Here is an 11,652-nt window from a genome sequence, read left to right as displayed (position 1 = left end):
ATGTAGATCAGGGAGAACAGTACGTATCCATTTCTTCTCCTTCCTTCTACATAACTGAATATGAAATATCTTGTTTCCATTTAATGGAATCTGGGTGTTCATTTCCTAAGTATTCTTTACGTATTATTCTAGCTAAGTATTCTTAATAATGTTTTAGAATCTAGGTTGTCCTGTGTTTTATACTAAAGTATTATCTTTTGAGCATTGTTATACTGTGCCCAGATTTATGAGGACAAGTTAGGCTGGAAAAAATTTAAAAACAACAACAAAAACCACACAAAACACTTTGAGAAGGAACTCTTCAAAAGTAGATCGTTCACCTATATTTTCCATCGCCCTTCAGGGATTCCATTTAATCTAATGTAAGGACACTTAAGTCACTAAGTACAGAGGAAATAATCATTCCTCACCAAAGGTGTGCATCAGACTCTCCAGTGCTGTTTGAAAACAAACACCCCTCCACCCTATTCCCACAGAAGGAGAAAATCTTAAGGGAGGACGAGGACTTACCCACAGAAGGAGAAAATCTTAAGGGAGGATGAGGACTTACCTATACAGCTTAAACTCTCAGCTGGTAGGTAGCTCAGAGGCATTATACTTGCTAAGCCCACAGCATTTGTGGCATGAACGGCAAGGTGAAGAAGGCTTGTGTTATATGCTCTGCCACACACATACATACGGGGGAAACTAAAGACTAACTATGTAATTCGATATTAAAACATTAGATTTGGCTTATAATATCCCCCTATTTGCCCTCACCTCTTCCCTCCCAATGATTATTTCTAAAAGCTGTCGGAAAGCTACCTACTGAAACAGGATTTAGTAATGATGCCAACGTTACAGGATTTACAACCATATGGAGGGAAAACCCAATCTGAGTTTCACCTCTTAAATTTTACATTCTTAAATTAGGTAGAAAACATCCATTGACATTTCTTAATGAGAATGTACAAAGCTAGAAGAATATATCCTTTCTTAGTGGGTTAAACAACAGTGACAGAATGCCATGTTATTTTTTAATGAATATGAAATTTAGGATGCTTAAATTGGGTCACACATGATGACATACGTTAGAAATCTACTTTGTGTGAAAAGTAGCTAACTGGTAGATACAAAGGGGAAGAATTCTAAATACTTACAGAATCCTTTCCAGTCTTTTTCTTAGGTGATTTGTGTTTTGATTCTGATCTTTGTCTAGTTCTGTCTTTTTCACCTTCTCGGTCTTTTTCTTTTTTATCCTTTTCTCTTTCAGCATCTGACTCTGGAGAGTCCTTTGTAAACAAAAGACAATGTTAAAATGGTTACTTTATCAAAATGCTATACTGGTAATATTTAAGAACACCCACATTTGACACAGTATTTATGTATTCCTAGAGTGGTGAAATCTGAATTGATAACCTCAAGGAATCTAAAACATTCCAAAGATTCACGGCAGCAAGCTGGTCTTTCCTATGGGAAAGACGACATTCTGATAGGGTAAAATATCACTAAAAACAGGTCACTAAATTAGGTGTACCTTCATCCCTAAGATTAGGTGTATCTTGATGTGTGCCTAAGACCAAGAACCGAGAATAGAGGAAAAAGTTGTTTAAACTTGTGGTTCTCAACAATAGCTGTAACACACACACACTCTTGGGTCTTTCTCTAAGATTACTATAAAAAACCAGAGTGGGAATCCTAAAGCTGTCTATTATTGTTTGTTTCAAGTTCACCAAAGGATTTTATTGCAAGATTAAAGTGAACCACAACTATGAAACTCTTGAGTTTAGGTGCTCACCTAAACTCTGCATAGGACCAGGCAGAAATGTCTTCTGCCACTGAGAAAGCTAAGGGCAAAAGCTTAGGTGCAGTATAAAAATCAAGAGTTTGCTTACTGATTTATGTCTTCTCTTCTTGCTTTTCTTCTTATGTTTTTTTGATTTCTTATAACTTCTCTCTAAGTAGCATGAAAAGAAAAGTGTCAGAATTTGAGGACATCCAAATGCCAATGATTTTAATCAAGTTAAAAGATATGTTTACCAGATTCAGCACTAGAAGAATGTTCTGAAGCAGAACGAGACTCTGATCGCTGTCTTTTTTTCTTTGAATGGCTGTCATCATCATCTGAATCTGACCCCTACACAACACAAATAATTTTATTCATAATGATGCTAACAAATACTTCAATATACTTATGGTACCATTTTAAATAAACTTCCTTACTGATCGAGAGCGGGAGCGCTTCCTGTGATGTTTTTTAGATTTCTTAGAATGCTTCTTGTTCTTTGAATGATGATGTTGACATTCATGCTACAGGGGCAAAAGAAAAAAATTACAAAAGCTCACACTTTAGATAACAGATCACACAGAATTTTTAATAGCTTGGCAAGTAAGTTCTTAAGAGTAAAAACCACACTCATTTTGCCTATTTAGGATGTACTCCCCACCCTGAAACTGTGCAAAGAGTTACTATCACTTAAAAGTGAAGAGAACATTTTAACTATCCTATAACACACTCATTTCACATCTAAACACAACGTTTAAAAGTATTAATAAAATACTTCTTACAGCAATGAGAATGGTGTGGGTACAGTAGGGACAATTGATACCCTCTATAAAGGTATATATCTTCAGAATAGTTACACTACTTTCAAAAACAATGAAATATAATTATATTTTATTTATTTGATGAATGTGGCTTTTGTCAGTGAGCTAGGTTCAGCACTGAAATAAAGAATTATCCCAGAGCCATCTGTAAAGGAGGTTAGTCTCAGAAATTAAATGCAAAATCTAATTTCTTTTCAAGGAGCATTCCCTTCCTAGTCAAACTTAAGATATCCAAAGGCAATCTAACTACACATGAAATCACAAAGGGAAACATTCTATGGATTCTACCTCTTTTACTAGAACAATGATCAGGCTAGAGAGAGAGGGGAAATGCTGCAGTAAAAGTTCCCTACTCCCAAACATATCTAAGGATTTGGAAATAAATCTGCTTCAGTTTACAAGTAAGTGGAAAGGGAAAATCTGGTTCAGAGGCTCTCATTTTTTATGTCACTGATTGTTAACTCTTCTTCCTTTTCTACCTCAAGGCCTGTTTTTGAGGTCCAAATCCCTTTCTGGTATGTTCAGCTCTTCCCTATGTGGTCATCATTAGCTCCATTTTATGACCGCATCACTTTACCAGCACAGATCATGAAAGAATCTTGTTGTGGACATTCCTGAATTGGGGGAAAATATTAACACACTACACCAAACCAAAGGTTCTCAAAATTAAATGTACATTCCAGTACTTAAGAATCTTGTTACAATGACAATTCTGATGCATTTCTGCCAATGGGGCCTGAGGTTCTGTATTTTTAACAAGTTTACAGGTAATGCAGATGCTGCTGATCTGAGCAGAAAAGATCTACAGGCCAACAGCACTAGATCTAGAGGCAGCTGAGAGACAACATATGGTACATGTGGGGCATGTTAACAGAGCAAACTGTTGTCAACACTGACACTTATCAAGGACAATAAATCCAAACAAATCGTCAACAATTAAGTTACCTGCTATCCTCAAAGACCATGAACATTACAAATTTAAGTATATGCTAACTTCACCTTGCTGTAAAGTATTAGTTTGTCCAAAACTGACGGCAAAACATATTTGGTAAAAGCACTGGCCCTAGAGTCAAAAGCCTATGTTGGAAGCCCTTTGCAGCAAATTACTTTTCCTCTTGGCCTCAGTTTGCTCATCTGTAACTTCACAGGGTTGCTCTGAGGATTATATTCGTATATATAACATTTGTAAAAACATAACATGGGCACCAAACAATAATTATTATCGGTCAATTTAGCATATTTACTATCTATAAGTAACTATCTGAAATCTTCATCAAAATACCCTTAATTCAGCTAGTGGAATAATTAGCAATTTTATCATTACTTGTTTTAGCAAAAACTTACTATCAGAACATCCCTGAGCTTCCAACACCTCTAATGTAGTATAATATTTGAAATGTGCTTAAACTGTTTTCTATCTGCTTTACAGATCCTAAGTTCTTTACAGGTTTATTAATCATTCCATGTGACTCCTAAATTGATGAATTTCTGTAACGCCATATAAATATGAAACATATGAACTGCTTTCACTAAACAGATCTTTACCTTCTCATGCAAGCCTAGTGTGTTTCACTTAAAAGCAGTTTCTATAGAATAAACCATTCCTTGATCATCCCAAATAGTTAAGTATGTTTGTATAAAAATAGTGTAATTTAGGAAACACACTTTGATCATTCTAAATTCTTCGATTAAAAAAAAATGTTTTACATATTTTGTAATATATCAGCCACTTACAATAAAGTAAAATTACCTCAAGCACATGCATAAAATCTTTAAATATTCGTTTTCTTTCAGATTCTAGAGTTATATCCTCAAATGCTGGCTCTTTTACAAATCTCTCCCGGATCTGAAAAATTCAGATATGCAATAAAAATATGAAAACTGAGAAAAATATACCAATATGACTAAAAAACCAGCAAGTGAAAATTGACAGCCCAGCCCCCTCAGTCTTTATTTCCATTCCTCCAGTATTCCTAAATGCCATCACAGCTGAGTTCACAATCTTCAAATAACTTCAGTTTATCTCTGTAGCTATGAGAAAGAAAAAGATTTTTATCTTCAACTGTAAAGGAAAAAATTTATAAGTATACATACATCTTCCCAGACGGCATCCAATTCTATTGGAGGAGTAGCTTGTTTCAACATACTCTTAAATGCAGATTCTTTTCGTTTCATCTTCCGAGCCTCCTCTTTTTCTCTTTCACGTTCACGGGCTTCTGCCTTTTCTAGTAACTTTTAGAAAACATTTATATATATAGTACAATTTAACTTGTGTTAAATTCATTATTCTCCCAACATCTATAAGGTAAGGGCCAATTAATTTTAGCAAAGGGAGTTTACTATCACCCATCATCTAAGTATATTATCTGTTACCTTATTTGAAATAGTGTCCACTACTCTCTAAAATACTATTCCTATTCCCTTATTTCAGGAGTTTACATACAACTTAAGTATTTTTAGCCAAATGTATTAAAAACTGTTTTACTAATCTAGTTGTTTATAACAGTAAGAACGATAACTTACACTATTGAAAGCCAGCTTAATATTTCCTGCATCTAATGTGGTTGATCTTTTAGTTGAACTGATTATTGCCACGAAGTCTTCAAAAGTAGTATTTACTTCAACTACAAATCCTTTATCCTAAAAAACAGAAATCTTGTTAATATTAGTAACAAAAAAAACACAGATTATAATATGCCCCAGACTAAAAGTTAATAGCATATCTTTACCTTCAGAATGTCTTTTATTATCTTCTTTTCATCATGATAACGTGCTTTAAGATCCTCAACATAAAACTTGAAAAGGTCAAGTGCAGTTGATCCTAATGAAAAAACTAAAGAAGTCAAAAGCTAGCTCTAATCAAAGAGCTGCAATTACTTTTTTGTTTATAAAACAAAAGAAAGCACACCCCATGCCCCAAACACAACCATCTTTCCCTGTGGCCCGTTCCAACTATCATAACTACAATTTAGGAAAAAGAAGAATCTCACCCGGCTGACCAAGCATATTAGTGAATCTAATATCAGAACTAATTGTTGGATACAATTCCATCCAAGATGACATAGAATGCAGTTGTCCATGTTCATGCAGTTCATCTAAAAATATCTGGGGGAAAGGGACAACAACAACAAACTCATTACATATTCAAAAGCCATCTTTAAGGACTTTGGAAATATTGGTATAACATGAATAAAAATATATGTTAAAAACAGCAATATATAAAACTCTTCCACCAGTGTTATCACAAATGTGTTTAGGTGCAACTGATACTTGCTCTTTGATGAAAGTAAAATCTGCTTTTATGTAAAGAAACTATTTTGGACTTCAGACAAAAGGACTGCATTACTTTTACAGACTTCAGTTTGTGTGCCCCTTAAGACAGACCATCATTTCCAATTTATAAATACGTATACAAATAAAGTCAAAACACTGGATGTTATTACAAATAATGAGGCTGAAGAAGGTACATGCACTTTAACTGTAAAATGTACTTTTTGTTTTTAAACATAACACCTAATGTGTTCTGGAGGATTTATTTTTTATTTAATTTTCTTTTCTAAGAGGAAGATATATAATTTTACTAAAGCAACACATAGAGTTTAGGGAACTAGAACTTAACCTCCATGTCTGATTTTAAAACCTATTTCTTTTTTTCCATATTACTATTATAACTTAAACATAAATTTTTATAGGCTCACTTTATTATTATTATTTTTACTATTTGCTTACTTTCAGGGCAACATATTGACTTCAATAGTCTTCAATTTTCACATTTGCTGTTTCCTGAAATCCTTAGATAGTTTAATGCTATAAATGTCCCTAAACTATGGTACAAATTCTGTTCCTAAAATTCCTATACCTGGGCCGTTCAATACCACAGTCGCTGGTCAAATGCAGCTTCTAAGTATCATGAAATATGACTCTGAACTGAGATGTGCCAGCAGTATACAACACACAATGATTTTGAAGGTTTATTACCAAAATAAATATTGGTTGCATGTTAAAATGAAAATATTTTAGGTATACTGGGTGAAATAAGGTTACTAAAATTAATATTAGTTAAATTAATAAGAAATTACAATCATGTATGTTGCATACAAATTTTTATTGAATAGCATTGCCTTGAATGATACCAGACATATAGCCCCACTTCTCTCCAAATGGGAATAAGCATGTCGATTGAGTCTCTGTATCCAAAATTCTTTCTCAAACTTAAAATTTCTATCCTTTCATCCTTACCCTTCAACATAAATGGGAGCTTAACAACACCCCTGCTATGTGATCATGAAGTGATCACACTTCTCCCTCTGTGGAATCCCTAAAATAGCTTGGAAACCATCTTCTCTAGGATCTAAAGAATCTACTCTATCATATCTGCTTTGCTACTATTTCTGTTTTATTTCTTGGCTGCTAAGATCTGGTAAGTCATAGAATTTTGACACTGAATCTACTTCAGTAATGATGGAGTAGGAAATGGCAACTCATCCCAGTATTCTTGCCTGGGAAATACGATGGATAGAGAAGCCTGATGGGCTACAGTCCACAGGGTCGCAAGTCAGACACAACTTAGAAACTAAACTACTACCACTACCACTGTTTCAACAGTCAATCTAACTTGAGTGAAAATTAGAAATGTTTCCCTGAAAGTAGGCAAACAGTAAAAATAATTATAAAGTGAGCCTATAAAAATTTATGTTTAGGTTATAATAGTAATATGGAAAAAAAGAAATAGGTTTTAAGATCAGACATGGAGGTTAAGTCTTAGTTCTCCAAACTCTGAATGTATTGCTTTAGTAAAATTATGTATCTTCCTCTTAGATACACAATTAAATAAAAAATAAATCCTCCAGAACATATTAGGCCTTATGTTTAGAAAAGAAGGCTCCCAATGCTGGCACTAGTGACTTCTTAGAGCTCGTAAACTTTTGGGGGGCACAATGGGGGATGGGAATCCTGTACATTGGGAGATGTTTATCAATACCTCTGGCCTCTATCCAATTAGATGCTGGTGGTAACTTCTCCCCAGATCATGACCATCAACAAAATGACTAGTTCAACACCACTCACTACCTCAGTCCAACTCAATAATCTCTTTTCTCTCATCTCCTTCCTTCTTTTTGGTCTCCTTATATATTGTCCATGATATAACTACTCATATATATACTTGAATAAACCTTCAAAGATTTTACTTAATAACAGAATACCTCCATCCTTGAATTCTTTCTTCATTCCTTTCATCTTGACTGGTCTCTCTTACCAAAGAAAAGCTAGTCTTAAACCCTGAACTATCTAATCAAAACATCAGACAAAGGTCTAATTTTGCCTCTACCTTTAATCTGGGCTTCCCTGGTAACTCAGAAGGTGAAAAATCTGCTTGCAATGCAGGATACTTGGGTTTGATCCCTGGGTCAGGAAGATCCCCTGGGGAAGGGAATGGCAACCCAGTCTAGTATTCTTGCCTAGAAAATTCCATGAACAGAACAGCCTGGCAGGCTATGGCGGGGTACAGTCCATGGGGTTGCAAAGAGTGGCACACACTGAGGGACCGAACTGAGCAACTAATACTTTTAACCTTTAAACTATCTGGCAACTGTTTAACTTTCCCTAGATGTCACTGAACACTTTAAATGTTACATATGTAACAAATCCTTTCAAGTCTTATTTCATAAGATTCTCAACATTTGCTACTTTTGGTAAATCTCTATCTTAAGCAGTTATCTCAACAAACCATGTGAAGAAACAGTAAAAACAAAACCAAAAATTGCAGCCTCTCCCGCATCAAATTTGATTATTAGATCTCTGAAGGGTTCTGAGAATCTGTCTTTCTATTAAGTTTCCAAGAGACAGTGATATGCTGGCCCATAGTTAGAGAACTGCTCTAGGCCATTAGGCTTCTCTGCACAATTAGGGTATGTTATCCCCATGATCATATTTCAGCTTTCATTTCAGCCTGAAATAAGCTGAAAGGGTAGTTCCTTTAAAAACCAATGATGTTGGAGTTCTATCTGCCTCCTTCACATTCAATTGCTAAGAATTCAGTCACATTACCACAGGTAGTTACAAAGGAGGCTGGAAAACCTAGATTTTAACCAAGCAGTCATGCACCCAGAAAGGGAAGAACAGATTTTTAGGAGGTCGATTAGACCTATAAGATAAAATACAACAAAAATAAGCAAATCTGGGTCACAGAAAATATAAGAGAAAGTACAGTATCAATTCTGAAACTGGAGAACATGGAGCTGAAATCCTAATGCAAAGGCCAAAAGCATCTTTTTGCTAAGCCTAAAATATAGCTTTGTATCACTTTAGTATGTGTCTGGCATGGTTTCTGATTACTACTGATATAATTGGACAGAGGAGCCTGGCAGGCTACAGTCCTTGGGGGGACATGACTTGGTGACTGAACACAACAAGCACACACGCAAGCAAAAGCATGTTCTATTGGTTCTGCTACAGATATTCAGCTCAGTAATCTTCCTCTGCTGCTCTACTTCCTTTAAAAGGTCTATGTACAACTTAAAAGAGACCTACTGAATCTATTTCTGAGGGTGAGGCTCAACAATCCCTGGTTTTAACAATACTCCAAATGATCCTTTGGGAAACTACTAAGATAAAAGAAAACCATCTAGAGTAGTAAACGTTACATTCTTATGAAATGAAGATTGCAATAATGCTATTGGCTATGGCATTTAAGGTGACTGGTGATCTTTGGCACCATGAGGAGTTGCACTTATCTAATACAGGACTTAATGAAAGAGATCCAGTAGTTAAAACATGACATAGCTTCAAAATAAGGCTGTACAAAGAACCTGTAATTTTAGCTCCTCTGTATAGTGTTTAAGAATTATGGCCCATCCTCAAAAGCATACCACAGCATTCCCTGCAGTTCTCTAAGACCTAAAAATGAATTAGTACTAATGACTCATCACACATTTTATTTTCAGTCCTCCCTTACGCTATCGATTCCTCTTTCCTGAGTGAAACCATATCTGTCAGCGTTCATTTTAAATACCAAATCTGCTATAGCCTTCTGTGTTCCTATTGCCTGGAATGGCTACTCTCCTTAAGTGGATTCATAACCAACTGTATAATTTAAGAATTAAATGTCTCTGGATCCTCTGCAAAGCCCAAATTAATGATCTAAGACCAGGATTCTCTAAATTGCTTATATCACTGTTAAAGGTCATTAACCATATTACAAAACTAAGCCGAAAAACAGAGCTTTTAAAATTACCTGAAAAGATTCTCTATTTTTACGCTGCCGTCTCCTTTCACGAAGCAAACTCTTTTGTTTTTCTTCTTCCTCTTCCTTTTCTAAAGCCCGAATGTGTTCCTCAAAGCAAATTAATGCATCTTCTTTATCCATATCTAGAATTTTTATCAGTAAAATTCAAATTCACTTTATCAGAATACCTGTATTTAAACTCAAATATAACTTTTAATTATCTAAATAGGAAATGTTTAAGGAAAACTTTTTATTTATATAATTATTTCTTGAGCTTTTATTTATTTATGGCCATGTGCACAGCTTTCAGGATCTTAGTTCTGAAAAATGACGTATTTCTGGCCATATCAGTAAACAAGGATTTAACAGTCATCAGCAATTACACCCTCCAATGCAGGCCCTAAGGGCACTCAGGAAAGAGAAGAGTATCTGCAATCTGGCAGCCAACAGGCTGCAGCCACTCCCTAAAATGAGTCCCACAGAAGCTCAGGATGTGGGGAAAAAAAAACAGGATACTGGCCCCAGAGAGCTGAGATGCATATTAAAGGAATGATTTCAGTGAGCCCAGACTCTTGCACCTTCCCACGCATAGAAAAGTGCTAAATTGCTAAATTCCTTGTGGTATCTGGCTTCCTTTAATTAACAATAATTTTGTGACTTTCAGACTACCTGCCCTTGTTATAAAACTTCCATATATCCTGGCTCCTCCTCTCGCCTCCTCAGAGCAGTCTTCTCATGGTTACTTGAGATGCCTACTTGAGACGCCCAAGTCCACTGGGCTTGAAGTCCTAAAAATTTCCACCAAATAAAACATAACTCTCAACTTCTAGGTGGTTACTATTTTTTAAGTCTACAGCTCCCTGATCCAGGGATCATACCCACGCCCCCTGCAGTGGAAGAGCAGAGTCCTGACCACTTAACTGTCAGGGAATTTCCATATGGAAAATTTCCAAAAGACCTCATTAAAACATACTCTGAATTCAAGGATGAAACCGAGACAATAATGAAACGACACAAATAATGAAAATAGAATTGTTGTGATAAATTGGTTAGCAATATCAGAATTACCCAAAGAGCTTTTCAAGTATAAAATTCTATGTCTTCCCTCAAACCTACTGAAGTATGGTATTCAAAAGGGTAATCAAGAAAGCTGTAATTTAATAAGCAACTAGGTAGGTCATAAATAAGACAGAACTTAGGGAAGCTTACTATAAGATAATGGTAATACATTTTTTTTTTTTTTTTGCCTTTTGTGAATCTCTATAAAGCCATTACCTCAAGAGCACAGCATGATAAATCTGGTCACTAATTTAGTTCCCATTAAATCACAAATAAACAGCAAGACACAATTTCAGGTTTGACCCAATAAACATATTTCAGTTATACTTGATAAAGCTAACTTCAGATTTTGGGAAAAATATTTTGTATTGAATCACAAAACTCGGAAGGAAATATCCTATCTGGAAACAAACAAAACTTTTCAGGAATGGACAAACAATTATGCAAAATTCAGTTAGTGATCTCATAAAAAAGTGACCAATTTTCCCTGCTGGACAACTGTTTTAAAAACTATTCCTTCCACTTAGTTGTAACTCTTACTCTGTAATTCCTCATCTTCTGCAAAAGTTGGATTATCCATCAGATACTGCTGTGCTTCAGACCAAGTAGTAGAATATGTCACATTAGCCATGTTGTCAAGTATGTTTTTTAAGGCTTCCCAATTTCTCTTTCGCAACTGCTTTGCTTGCTCCTAAATAAAAAATATGAATATACGTTTTAACGTTCAAGTAAAGCATGACATGTGAAATGCAATCAGTGAAGGTTTCTTCACATTCTGATGT

The 11,652-nt window shown here is 35.2% G+C and overlaps 1 protein-coding gene across 50 annotated transcripts in view; it reads right to left on the bottom strand.

Annotated features, from left to right (window-relative positions):
• PRPF40A (pre-mRNA processing factor 40A) overlaps positions 1–11,652 on the bottom strand; it is a 57,938-nt gene that overhangs the window by 3,536 nt on the left and 42,750 nt on the right. For 30 of the 50 annotated variants that reach the window (XM_081577995.1, XM_081577997.1, XM_081578001.1 and 27 more), the window contains 11 exons: positions 11,411–11,561; positions 9,821–9,954; positions 5,577–5,691; positions 5,316–5,407; positions 5,110–5,226; positions 4,681–4,818; positions 4,337–4,432; positions 2,203–2,289; positions 2,020–2,116; positions 1,875–1,936; positions 1,140–1,271 (listed from right to left, as the gene is read on the bottom strand). In XM_081577995.1, coding sequence (XP_081434121.1) covers positions 1,140–1,271; positions 1,875–1,936; positions 2,020–2,116; positions 2,203–2,289; positions 4,337–4,432; positions 4,681–4,818; positions 5,110–5,226; positions 5,316–5,407; positions 5,577–5,691; positions 9,821–9,954; positions 11,411–11,561 — 1,221 coding nt within the window. Of the gene's footprint in view, positions 1–1,139; positions 1,272–1,874; positions 1,937–2,019; positions 2,117–2,202; positions 2,290–4,336; positions 4,433–4,680; positions 4,819–5,109; positions 5,227–5,315; positions 5,420–5,576; positions 5,692–9,820; positions 9,955–11,410; positions 11,562–11,652 lie in introns of all 50 variants that reach the window. The other 20 variants (XM_081577994.1, XM_081577996.1, XM_081578016.1 and 17 more) reach the window with 1 other exon arrangement.

Source organism: Giraffa tippelskirchi, chromosome 3 (genome assembly GCF_054371585.1).
Source record: "Giraffa tippelskirchi isolate mGirTip1 chromosome 3, T2T-mGirTip1v1.2.pri, whole genome shotgun sequence".
Classification (NCBI taxonomy): Eukaryota; Metazoa; Chordata; class Mammalia; order Artiodactyla; family Giraffidae; genus Giraffa; species Giraffa tippelskirchi.
Note: the sequence above shows the minus strand (reverse complement) of the source record. Positions and strands in the feature narration are given on the sequence as shown.